Genomic DNA, 18,115 nt, shown 5'->3' with positions numbered 1-18,115 from the left:
GTGTCCAGGAGCAGGGCGTGGGGTCCGGGGAACGTGAAGAGACAGAGACAGAAGGTTTCAGTTGCAAGGAGGTGCCAGCATCAGTTCTCCTGGACTCTGAAACTTGGAAGGTCCCTGGGGGTTGAGGCAGAGTTAGGGGATGGGGGCAGTGGCCACCGCATGGCACCTTCCGGTGGCCCTCTGGACTCTGCCTTCACGGTGGGCAGCCTGCTGTGCTGGGCATGGGACGCTGCCATGGGGCAGCAGGCAGGGCCCCGGGAGTGTGACACCCCCCTCTTAGGGGCAGGAGACTGGGGGAGAAGCAGTGACATGAAGGGGTGCCGAGAGGCCCGCCTCCTGCCAAGGTTCGCATTGGCATGTCTGACTGGAGTTAATTAAGTGAAAGGCTGGACAATGGGGTGATAAAGAATCCATCTTCAGCGGACTTTGATTTTTGGCCACTCGCGCGCGATAGCATGGATGAGACCAATAGAGCACAGGGGAGAAGGGAGACCTACAGCCCCTGGCCAGCATGCGGCGCGGGGGGGGGGGGTCCACTCACCCCTGCACACATCCAAGCCTTTGCCCTTCCCTGCCTGCCCCTCTCATTCCTGGCCAAGGTCTAGAAATCAGCCTTCCCCAAGGCCACCTCCTCCCCTCCCCCACTCCCTTCTAGAACAAGAATAACAACCCTTATTTACCGAATACCCACTCAGTCCCAGGCACTTGACCAGGATCTTATAGCTCACCTACAACGGTGCTGTTAGGTGGCCCTCATTCTGTCCATTTTGCAGATAAGGGGATTGAGGCTCAGAGAGGTAAGAGCTTTTGTGCAAAAGCACACAGCTGAAAAGGGCAATTGCTTCCATCTGGAGTCAGGTCCAACCCCAAGAGGCCGTGCTTTGAGCCACCACTGAAGCTTAGGGCCCCACACCCTGGAGTCGCTGGTCACAGGGTTCTTTCCTGGCAGGTCTGAGTCCTGGACACGGTTTCTGTGAGGGTGGCCCTGACTCTTGGGGCACATCTGGGCACTCGAGACCCCAGCTCCATTCCCGCCTTAGCTAAGACTAGCCTACCGGCTAGCCCACAGAGCTCCCTGGCTCTTCTCTGTCTTGCTTCACAACACTGCCCACCACTCCCAACATAAAGGCCACCTTGGGCCTTGCTGCCCTTCCCTGGTCCTTCCTCTTCTGTGGAAAGGAATTAAGGTCCCTTGCAGGGTGTATCGTAGCTCACAGGGTAAGGGGAGGTCAGTACCCCTAGCATTTGGGGTACAAAGGAAAAAAAACACAAAGCTCCTATCAGAGAGCCTCCTGTCTTAGGCAAGAAAACATAACTCCTTATCACCCACCAAAACAAGACAGGGCAAAGACACAACACTGCTTCTGAATCCTGCTGGTATGCCTTCTTCTCCCCACTTCACAGATGAAGAAGCTGAGGCTCCAGGAATGGGAAGTGCATTGCCCAAGGTCATACAGCTAGAAAGTGACAGAGCCTATGCCCCAACCTGAACCTTACTTTCTACTGCACATCACATCACTGGTCCCCAACCAGCTCCTCCCCTGACCTCTAGGAGGGAGATGAGCCTCTCCAAGGGGCGAACTGGCAGGGAGATGTGGGGGTGGGGGAGGAGGGGGGAGGAGAGTGGAGAACCAAGCAAGAGCTGTGCAGGAGGTCATCTGTGGGCCTCAGGTCCAGGGAAGTAGTCTGGGGGCCGGGCCAGACCTTCCTCCCTTTGGAGGCCAGGTCGTCTGCGGGGGGGGGGGGGGGGGTGGAATGTGTGCCAGTGCATGCAGGTAATGATCTAGGGAAACTGTACTCAGAAGTCAGGTGCAGACCCTGAGAGAGCCAGACCACCCCCCTGCAAGCCCAGGGCTGGGGCCTGCCCGAACCCCAGAGTTGTGAGCCTTCATGAGCCTGTAGAGGGCCCAGCACATACAAAGCTCTCAACTAGTTGGGAAAACACAGCTGGGTCACTTCACGGAGCCAGGTGACCCCTGGCACATGGGTCCGCTGGCCCTGGGAGCTTCAGAGAGACCAGGAGTGATGTCCTTTCTGGGTGGTGTCTGCTCCGACCGCCCCCAGCAGCGGGAGGTGGGGGGGCAAGGTTGAGGGGAGCCGAGGGTGGGGGGCAGCCCTTTCTGGCAGCCGCTGATAAGGAAGGCCCATCCTACCGGCTGGCTGCCCTCTGTGGGGGGTGGGGTGCAAGCCTTCAGTCACCGGGAGCAAAGCTCTGCTGGCTGCAGGGGGTGGGGACGGTATGGAGTGAGGAGTGATCTCCTGTGTCCTTCCTCCTTCCACTAAACAAATTAAAGCCGAGCTGTCACAGCCCCGCAGGCAGCCACTGGGGGCCCCAGCCCCGTCTGGGGAGGGCAGCGCTGCCGCTCTGGGACCCACGGCTGCCGGCTATCAGACTTCTCATCGCCTCTCCCAGCTGGAAGGGAATTTAATCCACCGGCCTCCTCTCCACACGCACTGGGACTCCTTTTGATGTTCCTCTTTATCTCCCTTCCCAACAAAATTGCCCCTCAACAGCTCCAAGAGGGCCTCCTGCCTCTGCCCGCCCCGCTCCCTCCCTCCCAGCCCCAGCGAGCGTTGGGCCTGGCAGTGAGGGAGGGGCAGGCTCACGCCCTCCACCTGCCTGGTCCCTGACCTTGGCAGAGGAACCTTCCCCTGGGCCTCGCTCCTGCCCTGGGAGAATGGGGGAGGAGACCACCCGTGCCCTCCCCAGCCAGTTCTTTGCTTGCATTGGGAGCAACGTTGTGCAGTGGGAGGGGGCTGGAGAGCTGGGCCGTTGAGAGCTCACACTGTGATGGAGACAGAACAGAGCCAACCTCAGATCCTTCGCTGGCAGCTGTGAGGCCTGAATGAGTTGCCCGCCCAGGCCTCCCTTTCCTTCTCCAAAAAGGGGTGCACTGACGCCGATGTCAGTAAAGATTCTGGTTGAGTCACGTGCAGCACACAGTTGGGGCTTGATAAACGGAAGCTGTCTGGCAGAGGACTGCAGTTAATCGGGGTTTTGCACCGCTCTAGTGAACTGGGTGAATATCACATACATATCCCATCCTGAGACGCTCACAGTCACAAGCCAAGTCCCAGCAGGACTTGGCCCTCTGGGCACGTTCTGAAGGGGGCAGGCTGAGCACATAATGGGACTTAGCCGGAAGGTTGCCCTGGGGTCTCAGGGCCACCGCAGGGCTGAGTGAACGTCCAGCCAAATCTAGAAGGGCAGGGACCTCATTCCTTGAGAGGCAGAAACCTGGCCTGAGGGGCCAGTGCTCCTGCCTGTCCAGGTACACGGACTGAGTCCACACTGAGCTCAGCCCCACCTTCCGCTCTGGTCTTCTGTCCACCCCCACCCCCGCACCCCTACATCCCCATGGGTGTTTACTCTTTCTCTCTCCAGCTGCTCAGCCACCACTCCTCCATGGTCAGTCTTCTTCCCTGTTCTCAGACTCACTCCCTGCCTTGCCTTGCTCTGTCCTGGCAGTTCTCAAACTTCAGCGAGTATCAAGACACCTGGAGGGCTGGCTCCACAGTGCTGGGCCCTGCCCCTGGTGTTTCTGAAAGGTAGATCTGGGCGTGGCCCAAAATATGCATTTCTGATGAGGTTTTTGGTAAAGCTGAGCTACTGGTCCCTATACCCCACTCGGAGAACCACCGCTTTGCCCTAGTGGTTCTCACCCTTGGATGCACATTAGAATGAATGAATAACATGGAGAGTGTTATGAGGTCCTGAGGTCTGGCCTCACCCATGTCTGATTTGCTTGGTCTGGGGTGCGTCCTAGGCATGAGGATATTTTAAAGACCCCCCAGGAGATTTTGTTGGGTGGCCCAATGGCTCTGCCTCTCCCCTGCTCGCCCCTCTGGATTCCTGTGGGTGCCGCCAAGCCCCTGCCTGCCCCTACTGATGTCTCCACAAGCCTGGCTGCACAATGTGGTTCCCTAGGGAGCATCACAAAACTGCAGCTGCCTGGGCCCCACCCCAGCAGGTTCTGACCCAGTGGCCGTGGGCACCTGCGTGTCTGAGTTTAGAGCCATGCTGGTGGTTCAGATGTGCAGCCTCGTGAGGAGGGAGGGCTGCCTCAGTGTGACTCACACTCACTGCCAAGTTCACCTTCCTCATTTCCACCAGTATTCATGTGCTTCAGGGCTTAGAGTGCCTCCCCGTTGCTCACGAGGGCAGTGCCAGAGCCCTCCAGACGGTGCCTGCAGTGGGACCCCCGCCCCCCAGCCTCCTGCTATCCCAACGATCTCACCAGCTCTAACCCACATGCACCCCTTGCAAATCAGCTCACCGTCTGCCTCCTCACTGATTCCTCATTCCAGCTCCATGCCTTTGCCGAGGCCAGCGGGGGTCCCACACCAGCAGTGGCAGGGCAAGCGGCACCTGAAACTTGTTAGAAGTGGAAATTCTCAGGCCCCAACCTACCAAATGAGGGAGTCCTGGTGGTGGGCAGCAGTCTGTAGCTTAACACAGCTTCCAGGTGCTTCTGATACACGCTAAGGACAGAGCTCCGTGTGGAGAGCCACTTCCTCCACATGGAATCCCTCCTCTTCTAGCTCATTTTCCCTTCGTTCCTAAAGCCAGTTCAAAGCCCCCCTTGGGGCAGCCTTCCTGGCGTGGCCTCATCTGCTGGCGCTCGCTCAGATTCCCGCCCTGGGGCGCTCAGCATTACCGCCTCCCTTTGCTCTGGAGCCGCTAGTGGGGGACACCCTGACCCCACTTCCGTCGACCTAGACAGCACCCCGGCCTGGGCTTTTCGCTCACCGTGCTCCCAACAAGCTGTGCAACTTTGGGTGACTCACTCAACCTCTCTGAAGTCCATTTCCTCTGGAGGGGTTTCCAAGATCCGGTGTTTCTTCTTCTCCACCCCATGGCCCGTGGGAAGAGGATCTCACAGAGGAGTGGGTGAGGAAAAGCTGCCTAAACCCAGGGGCTTCTTGAGCTCCCACTGTGTCCCTGCTCTGCTGTGGGTTTACCCTGCCTGAGGCCTGCTCTGCGGGCTTGAGGACTCCCAACGTTCCACAGGAACCGCAGAGGATGATTCTGCGGTTATTCTGAACGGCGTCTGGCCAAGAGTAGGCGTCCGGTGTGCTGTGCTGTCATCGTTACTGTTGGCCCCTATTTGTACACTTACGGAACAGTCTCCGAGACCTGGCTCCAAGTGACAAAACCCCACCCAGAGCGATGCGTGTAGCGTGCTGCCGCTGGCGTCAGGGAGGGGAGGCCCAGAAACCTAGAGCTCGTCGTATTTGTGTGGATTTGCTGGGGAAGAGACCCCTGGATGGGGTGTGGTGGTGGCCTCTAGAGAAGGCTCTCCAGCGGCTGGGCCAGTGCGGACAGGGAGACAGCAGCCTGCCCTTGACACCTTTGAACTATGTGAAAAATTTTCCATGTCTGTATTCATCATGTCTTAATGTTTTCTGTGTTAGGAAGATTAAAATGTGACAGTGCTTGGGGTCGTTTTTCCGCAGGGGTTTGGTCCAGGCTCCTGGGAGGAGGACATAGGGATGTGGCCCACCCCCCACTCCACCTCCCTCTGGGTGAGGACCGAGTGTGCTCAGGAGCCCGGGTACCTCTTCCTCTGCTTCCCTCTCCTTCCTCTGGGTGTGGGGCCCATCAGATACGAAGGGGGCTGTTCCTCTGGAGGAGGGTGTGCTCCTAGGGTCCACTCGGCCCCTCTCCCTTACCCTGACCTCGGATCTCACCATCTTTTTCTCTCCGGTTCCTTCCTCCTCTCCGTACCTTTCCGGCTCCTTCTCTGTCTCCATACCCTTTGACTGACCGACTCCCACTGACAGAACTTGGTAAGTGAGCCTGGGAAGGGCAGGGGCTGGGGAGGCCGGTGGGCATCGTGGGGAAGGGGCTTCGGGGGGGTGCTCCTCCACGTGCCCTGGCGTAGCTCAGCCGGCCCCCACCTTCTCGGGCCTCCAGGTCCCGTGGTGGAGGGAGAGGTGTTGGTGTCACCTGCTCAGACCTGTCACACTCTGCTGGTCTTGGCTATTAGTGCCCCTTCAGGCATTTAATTGGGCCTCCATCTGACGGATGGATTCCATGCCAGGGAGAACTGAGGACTCCACACGCTGACGGGGCCGAGGGAGCATTGCCTGCACCGTCTGCAGGAGCCACTCTGGTGGAGGGCTCTGGAGGCCCTGCTGCTTGTCTGGACCCCAAGATTGGCAACACTCCTGTTTTGCCAATTTGTAATTGCAAATAAAAAAAAAAAACTCAAGGGACTGATGGGTAAATATTAATATGCATTCATTCCATAAATGTTTTTGACCACCTGTGGGACAGGTCCAGGGCTGGAAGAATCTCATGAACTCTCAGGCGTCCGTGGGGATGCCCTTTCCAGCCTTGCCAGGATCATCCCCTTCTGACCATGGAAAGGCTTCCAGCTGGCCTGGCTGCCCCCACAGCAGGAACGGGTTCTGGAAGGGATCCCTGGGCAACCGAGAGGCATGCTTCCTTTGCCAGCCCTCAGTTCCAAAGAAACACGTACGCAGAGCGGCTGTGCTGGGCACTGGGCCAAGGGTGAGCAGCATGGGCAGGAGGACATTCCCTCCTGGTGCTCACAGCCCAGGTCTGTAACCCAGTGAGCATCTGCAGTAAGGGTCAGGAGAGGCTCTCCACGGGTTGGTTACAAACCACAGGCCATCTGCCTAGGTTGAAGGAGGTTTATTTGGGGGTAATTTCCCCCCATGGGGGGTTGAACCCATCGCCGAGCAGGCCAGACTCTGGGGAGTCAGGAAGCCGTGTCTCCCACTTTCATCAGTGGCTCTTCGGACTTGGGGGCTCGGGTAGCATGGAGACCTCACACCCTTTGGGTCAGAAGGAGCCAAGCCGTATCTGAGGGCTCTCTGAGCTCGGGCCCTGTTAGAAGGATCAGAAACACCTGACTTGGAGTGAGGCACACCCCCGCCACCTGAAATTATGGGCTTCAGCTGCTGGGCTGCGGCAGAGCCCATGGAGGACCCGGCCGCTCCGAGCTACCTGGGATCCAGTGTCCTCTGGGCCACCGCTAGCTGGCTACAGGATGGGGTCCACGGGGGTTCACTTTGCCATTCAGCTGGGTTATTCCCTTTCCATGTGTAAGGAAACCAGGGTTCTCCCTGACTGACCCGTTCCGGAGGGAGGGAGGGGAAGAAGCCGGGTTCTGCTCTGTCCCTCATGCCCTCTCCCGCCCATGCCTGCCGGGGACACACGCTCGCTTCTCTCTCCTCCTTTCCCATCCTGTCTTCTTTCCGGTCTGCCTGCTGGGTCCCCCAGCTACAGATCCTCCCCAGCTGGGGTCACTGGGACTGAGGAAGGGAGCAGGAGGTGGGAAATGAACCGAGCCATCTGGAAGGGCGATTTGAGGGCATCTGAAGGGAAAACAGAGGCAAAAAGAACTGGCAGAGACTTCCAGCGGGCCCGGATGTGGACAGGAGGCAGGGTCTGAGAGCCAGGCCAGGGTCACCCAGAGGAGGCCAGACCACTCTGGTGTGGGGTGCAGGCAAGCCCCGCTATGGATCCTGCCCCTCCTCTACCTCCACCAAGCCACTCTGCTCTGGACCCTCGGCCCCCTGAGCCCTTTCTGACTGGTTTCTTCTCCATTCTGCCCCAGGGCCTAAACAGCATGTTCGAGGTGTACCTGGTGGGGAACAATTCCCAGCACTTCATCATCTCCCCCACCTCTGTCCAAGGGAAGGCAGACATTCGCATCCGGGTGGCCGTCCCCCTGGACTATGAGACTGTGGACCGCTACGACTTTGACGTAAGGCCCCCTCCCTTTTTCTTTGTCCGGCGGGAGGCTTTCAGGGGAGGCCGAGGGTGACACCATGTCCTTAAACTCCTCCTTCCACCTCTCCCCATTCTTCCCCTGTGTGGATCCGACCCCAGGAAGCCCACTGAGCCCATGGCAGGGGCTGGGCTGAGCCTCCCCTTTTCAAGGAGGACAAGGAAGTGTCTGGGAATTGAGCAGCATTTTCCCAGGCACGGGCATAGCCCCCGAAGCCCATAAGGAGCCTCACGGCCCAGCCCCCACCAGCCCAGCCCCCAGCAGAATCCATGGCCCCCCTGGCTTCGGAGCCCTGCTGGAGAGACTCCCATCACACACACCTGGGATGGGCAGTGACTCAGACAAGAACTCTGGGTTAGGATCTGCAAAGACCCCAGGGGGGGACTTATGGGGACAAGGCTCCGGGAGCATGTGAGAGCTCACCCGGGGCCCCTGCTCTGCACACCCAGCTCTTTGCCAACGAGAGTGTGCCCGACCATGTGGGCTATGCCAAGGTGAAGATCACCCTCATCAACGAGAATGACAACCGGCCCATCTTCAGCCAGCCACTGTACAACGTCAGCTTGTACGAGAACGTCACCGTGGGGACCTCTGTGCTGACAGTCCTGGTGAGTCCTGCTCTTCCACAGGGCCACTGAGCTCCGGGGAAGACCACGGGGAGGCAGCCAGAGGGCTTGGCCCAAGAAACGTGGGCGGTCAGGGAAGGGGGTGTCCCTGAGCCCCCAGAAGTTGTGGTGTTTGTGTATTAAAGCATCTGGACTCTTCATGATGGGGCTGCCACGGTTGGGGCAACAACGTGGAAAGAGGACCAACCCGGAGGAGGATGGAATTGGGGCAAGGACTCTGGTTTTCAGCCTTGTCACTGAGAGGAACCGAGCCTAGTTGGGCCAGGAGCCCCGGAAGTGCCCTCTAATGGGGCTAGGGACCAGCCAACTCTGAGGAGGGCCATCCTCCCTCTAGGCACCAGGGAAGAATGGGCTCCTTGAGGGTGCCTCGTCACCCCCAGCTGCCCTTGGCTGGGACTTTGACAAAGCGCCCCTTCCAGTGTCCATTTGTATCAGTCGGTACTCTTGATGCCAAGGGACACAAACCCTTAAGTGGTTCAAGCCAAAAAAGGATCAGCTCATGTAATTCAAAGTATAAATGATTTCAGGCATGGCTGTACCCAGGCACTCAGTTAGCAGGAATCTGACTTTAGCACCAAGCGCTTTTTTTTTTTTTTTTTTAAATTGACCGAGAGGAATACCAGCACCCCCAGGATTACTTCTTACCGATTTATCAACCCTAGTGGGAAAACCATATTCTTTTTCAGTAGCTCCAGCAGAAGTCCCAGAGCTGATTCTCCTTGCTGGGCCATCCTGGAACCAATCATCATGATCCTGATCTAACAGAGATGGGTCACAGTCTTCCTAGTGGAGCCAGGGCTTGGGTCCGCTCCATCCAAACTCTATGGGCTGAAAATGGAAAAGGGGCTATGCCAAAGGGGCTTCTGTTAGCAGAACAAAGGGGATTGGTTGCCGAGCAGATCAGAGTGGCAGACGTGTGTGATGTAAGCTCAGCTCTTAACGCATAGTAGGTGCTCAGTAAATGTGATGGAGTTGAGCTCACCGCTGCCATTCTCTGCCCATTCTGAGGACCTTGGGGTCCTCACTTCCATTTCTTGCTCCATCCTTACTCCAAGCTGAGACATTGCCTGCTGATCCCAGGCCCCCTACTCCAAAATGTGTTTACTCTTCTGACAGATGGTGTGAAACTATACTGAGCCCCAGGCCCTTCCCATCTGACAGTTATTAATATTTCAAACAGATGTTTAGCTAGGCAGGCCATCAGACATAAACACTAAGTCAGCTGTGGCTGTTTCCCTCCCCGCCGCCTCCCCGGGCTGTGGCCCCCCTGGCTTCCACCAAGGTGCTCCTTGTAATCAGTCACCTGGTGCTCGGGGCCCCCCCTCCATGGATCCTCTTGCGGCCTCTGGGGGCCCAGCCAGAGAGCAAGATCCAAAGAGAGACTACAGCCCCCTCTCCCCCCACCCATTTTCAATGGTGAAATCAGGGTGAAGGACACCCAAACGGCCTGTGTTTGGGGGCCCCAGCCGGCCTGGGACCACATGGCAAAGCGTTCAGGTGTCAGGCTTGTGGGTGTCCAAGGGGCTCCCCCCTGGTATTCTTGCTGGGGATGGAGGTCTCACTTTGCGGTTGCAAGTTCCCAGGGCCCTGGGGAAGGGTTGCGGAACCTAGGGAACAGGGGTGGGGGTGTGAAGGGTCAGAAGGCACACCTCTTGGCTGGGGGCCAATTGCTGGTGCCAAGGACAATGTGTTAGGTCCAGTCTCCTCTGGGGCTGCCACTGGAGAGTAGGTGCTCAAACTGGGTGTTCTCAAACACTGGAGCAGTTCCTGGGCCTGCGTGGACCCCTGCCTGCCCCCTACAGCCCCTTCTCCAGTTCCTCTCTGGACGTTTAACAGATGCATTTAGCCTCCTCTGAGTGTCTCTCACCTGGTCAGCCTCCAGTTCCTGAGTCTAAGCCTTGCCCACCTCCTTCTCAACCCCCCGGCCCCGGGGTTGTAGGATTGTGCAGATATGAAGGGGCTGTTTCACCCAGTGATAAGCTCTGGTACCAGGAATGTGTACCTACAGGAGCCCAGGACCTCCTGGGAAACTGTTGGCCCTGCTTTCCTTGCCTTTGCTAGTCTATCCACGTCACCCCTGAGGGCCTTCGTTTCTTCATCTGCAAAGTGGGCATGAGACCCCCCGAGGCTGCTGTCAAGAGGTGTGAATGTTGGGTGCGGAAGCATCCCCTGGGCAACCCCTACTTATCCAACATCATCTCCCACAGCTCTAGCAGGGAGCGGGTCGCGTGGCCACACCCGGCACCCTGCTCAGCCTGACCTGGCCTCCCCCCGCCCCCTGCCATTTCCCAGGGTCAGCCTGATCTTTCCACCTCTTTTGCTGCAGGAGCAGCTGAAGTTATAGCTGCCTGCTCAGGGACTGTGAAATTCCTTCTCCATGACCTTTTCTAGGATGTTATTAAAATGTTTCATGGGCAGTTGTGTCAGGAAAAAAAAATTATGAAGAAAAGGAAAATGTTTTAATTTGCACCGAGGGCTGGGGCAGAGCCTGCTGTGAGGGGCCTCCCCAGCACTCACCCTGGCACTGGCCTGGCTTCTGTGGGCTCGTCACTCATCCTGGGGGGAGACAGCAATTTGACAGGGGTGGGGAAGCTGGGAGAGGAGGGGCGATCGCCTCCAGCCTGGTCTCCCAGCTGGGTGGAAGGCCTGGACCCTTGTACCTCCCTGCTCCCTGGACCTCCCCCAGCCCAGGTTTTGAGGCCTTTACGGCCCCCTAGTTATAGCAAAAGGAGTTTCCACTGGTGGAGGGGAAAGAGTGGGCGGCCCAGGGTGCAGAGGCTTGACCTTGAGCACCGACTCTGCTCTCAGCCAACCTTGGGTGACTAGGGCAGAAACTGCTTCTCTTCTTGCACCTTATCTGTAAAATGAACAAGATGGACTAAGATGTGTCCGCAGTCCCTTCCAGACCTAGTGCCTGGGGCGGTGATGCCCCGAGCTGACCTCTGAGGGCCGCAGTTGCCATTGCGGTAATCAACTCTGCAGCGTCCCTGGTGAGCCCTGGCTGGAAACAGGCACTTCACATGGGCTGTTTCCAACCCCTGCACATGCTGTCCTCATCTTACAGGTGGGGAAACCAAGGCTCAGGTTAAGAAACGTACAGCTTGCTCAGGGCCCCAGGGCCAGCAAGCAGTTGAGCTGAAATTCACAAGAAGACCACCTGACCCCAAGCCATAGGCTCTTAGCCCCCGGGGCTGCCTGGCCAGAGGTTCTGTGTTGGACCGCTGAGCCTGTCCTTTCAGTAACGCTCAGAGCTGAGGGGAAAGAGAGGAGCTGAGGCATGCTCTCTGCAGGACCCAGGTGGACAGACCATGGGGCCGCTCCATGCCTTGTGTCTCTGGGTGACACATGAGCCCCTCGGGAACCTCTAGCACCATCAGGTGAATTTCTGGTTCTGTAGGTCCCCAGCCACTGGAGGGTCAGAGCTGGGGGAGCTCCTTTCACTGATGAGAAGACCAAGTCAGGGAGACCAGAGCACTTAGCCCGGGAAGCATGAACCCCAAAGTAGCCCAGAGCTGTCTTCATGAGGAGAGGCTTGCTGGAAGGCGGGAGGATGCAGGACAGACGTCAGTGCCAGTCAGAGCCAGTCCTCTGAAGGGTGACCACACAGGGGAGGGATGCGCCGGGGCACATGCACCCACATATGTTTGGGGGTGCACATGAGGTACACTTGTGGGGGGGTGTGTGCACGCACGCACCACGCAGGCATGCTCTTGTATCTGCACGTGCATGTATGCGGCTCCATGTGCTCAGGGGCGTGTATATATAACACACACGTCTGTGTTCATGAATGCATATCATGATTCCTGTATCCTGTTGGTGGCTCCCCATCCTGTAGGCTGTGTGGTTTGTCCCCCTCTCCTGTCCCCAGGCTGCTCTGATTCTCGCCTTCCCATCCTGCCTCCTGACCCGACAAGAGTCAGGTGGGAAGGCTGTGGGGTGTCTTCTTCCTGGGCTTGGGGCAGCCCTTCAGCCTGTCCACTTGGTACCTGGTGTCTAGCAGGTTTTCCTGGGCAGTAAGAAGGCAGTCCAACCATTTGTTCATTCAAAAAAAAAAAACAGAAATGTTTTTTGAATACCAAGTGTGTGCCAGGCACGTGGCCCTGAGGACCGTGGTGATGTGAGTCTTGCCCTCAGGAAGTTTACAGTCTCCTGGGAAAGCCTGATGTTAATACTAAGAAATGAATCTTTATTACTTGTTATTATGGAGGGATCAGGGAAAAATGAACACCTATAACAGGACATCTGACCTTGACTGGAATGAGGGAAGGCTTCCCTGAGGAATTAGCAATTGAGTAGGCATTAATAGGTGAGTGAGGGGAGGGAAGCACATTGGACAAAGAGGGAATAGTATGTGCAAAGGCCCTGCGGCTGGAATATAGAGAGGCGGATGTGCTCTGTAGGGAGGTGGAGTTCCATTCCTATGATGTGGACAGTGTTCAGCTCTCTCTCTCCCTCCTGAGTTGCCACCCACCCCAAATAGAACCTTTGGGCTGCTGTTCTGATAGTGAAGAAGTCCTGTATCAAACCATCCCCATTCTCATACCTCTTCCATCCTGGTGGCCTGTGGCAGGCACTGGGAGACCGCTGAGAGAGGTTGTACCTGGGATATGCAATAAGCCAGCCTGGCATCCTGCAATAGGGAGCTCATGTGCCCAGATTTATTAGCTCCATCAGAGAGGGATGCTGAGAAGGAACAGCAGCTGGGAAGGAGGTTATTCCCAGGGAAGACCTTACTGCCCTCCAGGGCCTTCTGTCCCTGCTCCAGAGAGCTAGGGCACAGCAGGAATGGGCAGAAGATGGACTGTCAGACAAGACAGGGTTCTTCTCTAGGCATAGAAATCAAAGCAAGAAGGAGAGGCATGTAAGCACCTTGACTGGGTGGGCATGGGACCCAGTTTGCTCAGCCCAGGGACGGAGAGCAGCTACCTCTTGGCTCCAGGGTGGCCTTGTGGGAGCTGACAGGCATGGTTCCTCTCTCCCCTCCCTGCCCCTCTTCCCAGCCTGTCTTTGGGAGACTGGTAATGTCTTGGGCAGGGTCGTGAATCCATTTCTGCTGTGGGCTGGCCACTCCTTCTCCAGGTTTGGCTTCTTTCCCACCAGGTGGAGAAGGTCGCACCTGCCCAGCACACAGGGCTCGGTTGCTCGGAGGCCCCAGTGTGGGTCAAGGGCTTACAGTGGTCCACAGTGCTTTTTATCATTAGTGGCCTTCAGGGACCCCGATCCGGCTGCCCTCTACCCCTTCAGCCTTTGTGCAAGCCCAGCTCTGCCAAGATGGGCCGTTGGCAGGCCCCTGAACCTGTGTCATCTCCGACCTGGGGAGGTGCGTTGAGAGGTCCTGCCTGGGAGGGCTGCTGTGAGAATGGAGTGGGACAGCCGGGGAGGGCGCTCAGCCCCGAGCCCGGCCCGCAGCGTACTCAGGGGAAGGCAGGTGTGGCAGGAGGATGTGCGTGTGGCCTGCGCATGCGCTCAGGGCCCTGGATTCGGAAGGCCCTGCACTTGGCCTGATGTACTGCTGTCACTGTCTTGAAATTCTTAATTTTTGAACGAGGGGCCCCATGTGTTCACTTCGCACTGGACCCGGCAAATTACATAGCTTGTCCTGGCTATAGGGGCTTCATCATTCCCTGCCCACAGGCACGCCCTGCTGGTTTCACGCGGTCCCACACTCAGCACTCAGTTCACGCCTGCTTTGTGGCATGCTCTGAGCGAGGACCCTCAGAGCTTGCTCGGCTTCCTCTTGCGTCAGACGCCACCCAAACTTGGCTGCATAAAGCAACAGCTGCTTTCTGACCCTCGTGGGTTGGGTAGGTCAGGAATTGTGGACAGAGTTCAGCAAGGGGGCCCTTCTCTGCAACTCCCGTTGTGGGGGTGACCCCAGCAGCTGGAGGCGTCTCCCGCCTGGGTCGGTGCCTGGGCTGGGCCCGCTGAAGGACTGGCTCAGCCTGACTGTCACGAGCGCCCACACGCGGCCTCTCCGCACGGGGTCAGCATTGCAGACACAGGGGTTCTGAGAGGGAGCACCTCAGAGGAGGCCTCTGGGGAAAGAGTGTCCCAAGAGAACCAGCTGGAAGCTGTGTGGCCATTTCTGACCCAGCCTCAAATTCACATAGTCCTTTACGCTGAATTTAATTGGTTATAGTGAGTCACCCAAGCAAGTTCACATCAAAGGTGGGGGATGGAGACACCCCCAGCTCTCAATGGAAAGAATGTCAAAGCATTTACACAAATGTAGATGTCTTGGAACCAGTTGGAGCTCCAGTTCAGTACCCGTTCTTCCCCGCTCCCCTGTGTGCTCTGCACCTCCTTTTCTCGGTTATTCTCACTGCTCAGGGATTTCGTGGTTCATGTCCTTCCCCCCCCACCCCACTGCACTGGAAACTGCCCTAGGGCAAGCAGAATCTGGGGATGCGGACCCCAGCCCAGGAACAAAGGCAGGGGGCTGGGAGGTATGATGGCCACCAGATTCCAGGATCGCCTGTCTAATCGGGGAATGAGATTGCAAGGTCAAGGCTGAAATGCACCCAGCCCCTCAGCCTGGCTCTGTGCACAGGTGAGCAGGAGCTGAGCCTGCTTCCTTGGCTGCTGCTGGGCAGAGCCGGGTGCCCTCTGTGAGCCCCTGTGTCTGCACTGCAGAAGCCTTACCCGCCGTCCCTCCCAGAGCAGAACTCCATGCTCTCTGAGGCACAGGGGGGCCCCAGAGGCAACTACCATCCTCCATTCAGTGACTGTTTATCGAGGGCCTAGAATGAAGGCAGTGAGCGAGACGGACAAACATCCCCATCCATTCCAGGGGCAGGAGACGGAGGATGAACAAGGAAGCACAGCATGTGTCAAGTGGGGAGAAGCGTCATTGGGAAAAGTAGAGCGGGGTGGGCAGGGAGCACCAGGGTTGGCAGTGTTACTAGGTGCTCTTGGGGGGTCGGAGGAGACACATCCCTCACAGAAGGTGGCAGTGGATAGAGGCCTGAAGGAAGGGAGAGGCGGGTAGAATTTGGGAAGGCACTGCCCCAAGCTGAGGGAGTTGCAGAGAGAGACTTTGAGACAAGAGCCTGGGGGTGTAGGTGGAGGAGAGCTGGTCAGGAGGTGACGGACGAGGACAGGGAGCCCATCGGAGGGGACAGCCAGAGAGAGCTGATGGATCACAGTGGTGACCATGTGGGGAATAGGCTGAGGTGGGGGCGGAGAAGAATGAGGGCGTGGAAGGCACCAGGGTGGAGGCTGGGAGGGCGAGTGAGAGGTGACAGCAGAGGTCCTGCTCAGGTCTGGGGTGCCGCTTTCCCATTCCCCCAGGCCCAGCAAGGTCCATCATCCATCTTCATCTCCACCTGACTGCCGGGTGGGCCCTGCACCTTGGCAAGCACCGAAGTGGGCAGACACTGGGTAGGAGTCCTGCCTCAGCTTCTTACCAGCAGGTTGGCCGTGAGCTAACAACTTCCTTTCCCTGGGTTTCAGTGTCATGCTCTATAAGATGGGGAGAAGAATCCCCATGTCAGCAGTGTTGCAGAACAATGTATGGAGAGGTGGTGGTCCAGGGCCCCCGCATAGCTGAGGCTCTGGTGGTAGTACCAGCACCTGCTGCTTGCCAAGTGTCCAGGGCTCTCCGTGCTGTTCTGGAATGGTGGCCTTCTCCCTGCTTCTGATAGCATCCGTTCAGTTTGATTCCATCATCATATGAAGCTGCCGACAGAAATTGCCACATGAATTATTAGTAAGTCTGGGAGATAACATGACCCGACGAGCGGGCCTCATCCTGATACTTCAGCAAAACCCGATGGAGACGGGCAGGTCAAAGCAAGGAAGAGCCAAAGCTGGACTTGAGGAAGCTGGGCCGCCTCTTCCACCTTCCCCTTCCTCAGAAGGGCCCCCCCCCCACCTGGCGCTGTCCCTCCCCAACCCCTCCTGACACCCTTCACTGCGGGCATCTTAATTGATCTCATTGTTCTCCAGTCCCTTGAGACAGGAGACTCCAGCTGTGCTTAAACAGAACAAAATCTCTTCCAATTTCCCCACCGTTTAAAAGAAAATTGAATATCTGCAGCCTGGGGAGGGGACGAGGGGCGTGAAACATGTGCACACGCTTCACCCCAGCCCCCCTCCCAAGCTGGCCGGCCTTTGTAGGTTGTAGGCACACCCTCCCCCATTTGGGGCATGCCCAGGCTATGCCTGTGGCCCCTTTAATCTGCTCTTGGGTTCATCTCCAGTTGGAGGGGCCAGTGCGGGGCCTGCCAGGTGCCGGAGGAAGCGGAGCTGCGGTGATTGACCGGTCGGTCGAGTTCCTCTGTCAGGCCTCAGTGCTCCTCGGCTGTGTGTATCTCTTTAATCTAAATATCAATCCGTAAAACCCAAATGGGATGGATGAGAGGTAGGACAGGCACTAAGGAGAGACAGAGCGCACACAGCTGGCTGCCGTCTGCCCACCACCACCCAGGGCTTCTGGAAGGAGCCTTTCATGGCAGGGCAGGTGTGAGGATGGAGAGTTGCCCCCCGCCCCTGAAGTGATTACCCTGGACCTTGTTTAAGGTCTGATCATTTTCAGTCATTCAGTCACTCAGCTACTTGACAAATTGATGGAAAGCCCCCATTGCCTGTCAAGCCCTTGAACCCTCCCTCACTGGTGCCTCCAGAATCCCCCATCCTTGACCAGAGCAGCTCTGCCACTGACCTTTGCCCCTTGACCAAAAACTGAAAGGCCAGGCCTTGTGAGCGGGTGTTGGGAGCACGGCAAATGATAAACCCTGTGCAGTAGATTAGTCATCTCTTCTGACAGCAATGGATGCCCAGAGAGGTCAGGCACCTGCCCCAGGTCAGCCAGCTAGTGAGTGTCCAGGCCAGAATTCAAACCTGGGTCTGTCTGACTCCACAGTCCCCGGGGCCCCTCTCCTGTTTGCTGGTCTCCACCCAGTGCCACCCCACACTGGGCTCCAGCCTCTTGCTGGAGTCAGCCAACTCCAGAGTCCTGGGAGATGGGCGGGGCACAAGCCTGGGATGCAGGAGCTGTTCGGTTACCGGATGACCTTGAGCAGGTCCTTGGCTCCAGAGCCTTGGTGTCCTCATCTGCAAAATGAAGAGGTTGTGCTGGACACTCTCTACGGCCCCCTGTGCTAACAACGTGTGACGGCCTGCCCTCCAGAGAGTCCCGGCACCTGCACCCAGAGCCAGCGGTCCCCTGCACTCTGTCAGAGTCACCCTTCGGTAGGTTAGCTGCTGACTGCTTCGGCTCAGGCAGTTGCTCACAGGACACCAGAGCAGAGAAAATGGACCCCCTGGGCGAAGGGACATTAGGTAGCTGTAAGAGTGGCCAAGGCAGAATGAGTTCATAAATGCAGTCAACCAAATGCCTGCACACAATCCACCTGTGCCCTGTGCCGGGAAGGTTATGGGCCCTGGGACAGGGCGACAGGGGCAGGATGGGCTCAGAGCAGCCCCCAGGGCCTCGGCCTGAAAGCTTGTCCAGGGAGTAGTTGGGAGAGAAAGGCCGGGGGAGGAGGGGGCCCACAGAGGTTTAGGGAGAAGTTGAGCCGGGCCTGCGCATCTGGGGTGGCTTAATCTTGCTGCATAATCCCTGTAGGAGGGAATGACTGCTGTGGTTCCTGCTAGCTGCTTTCTGGAGTGGCTTAAAGTCCCTATGCCCATTGGGTTTAGTGTTTTTCCAACTTTACTATGATCCATAATAAACACTACGTTTAACTTCATACCCAGGACACACACGCACGTCTATATCTAGAA

The 18,115-nt window shown here is 57.6% G+C and overlaps 1 protein-coding gene across 3 annotated transcripts in view; it reads left to right on the top strand.

Moving 5' to 3' along the window:
* LOC114214127 (cadherin-23) overlaps positions 1-18,115 on the top strand; it is a 262,865-nt gene that overhangs the window by 162,727 nt on the left and 82,023 nt on the right. For all 3 annotated transcript variants that reach the window (XM_088020174.1, XM_088020173.1, XM_088020175.1), the window contains exons 10-11: positions 7,590-7,739; positions 8,213-8,371. In XM_088020174.1, coding sequence (XP_087876300.1) covers positions 7,590-7,739; positions 8,213-8,371 — 309 coding nt within the window. The remainder of the gene's footprint in view (positions 1-7,589; positions 7,740-8,212; positions 8,372-18,115) is intronic.

The sequence above is a fragment of the Eumetopias jubatus genome, unplaced genomic scaffold (assembly GCF_037043125.1).
Source record: "Eumetopias jubatus isolate StellerSeaLion01/CBP00866 unplaced genomic scaffold, mEumJub1_p1.0 scaffold_17, whole genome shotgun sequence".
Lineage (NCBI taxonomy): Eukaryota > Metazoa > Chordata > Mammalia > Carnivora > Otariidae > Eumetopias > Eumetopias jubatus.
This window is presented reverse-complemented; position numbering and strand designations above follow the sequence as displayed.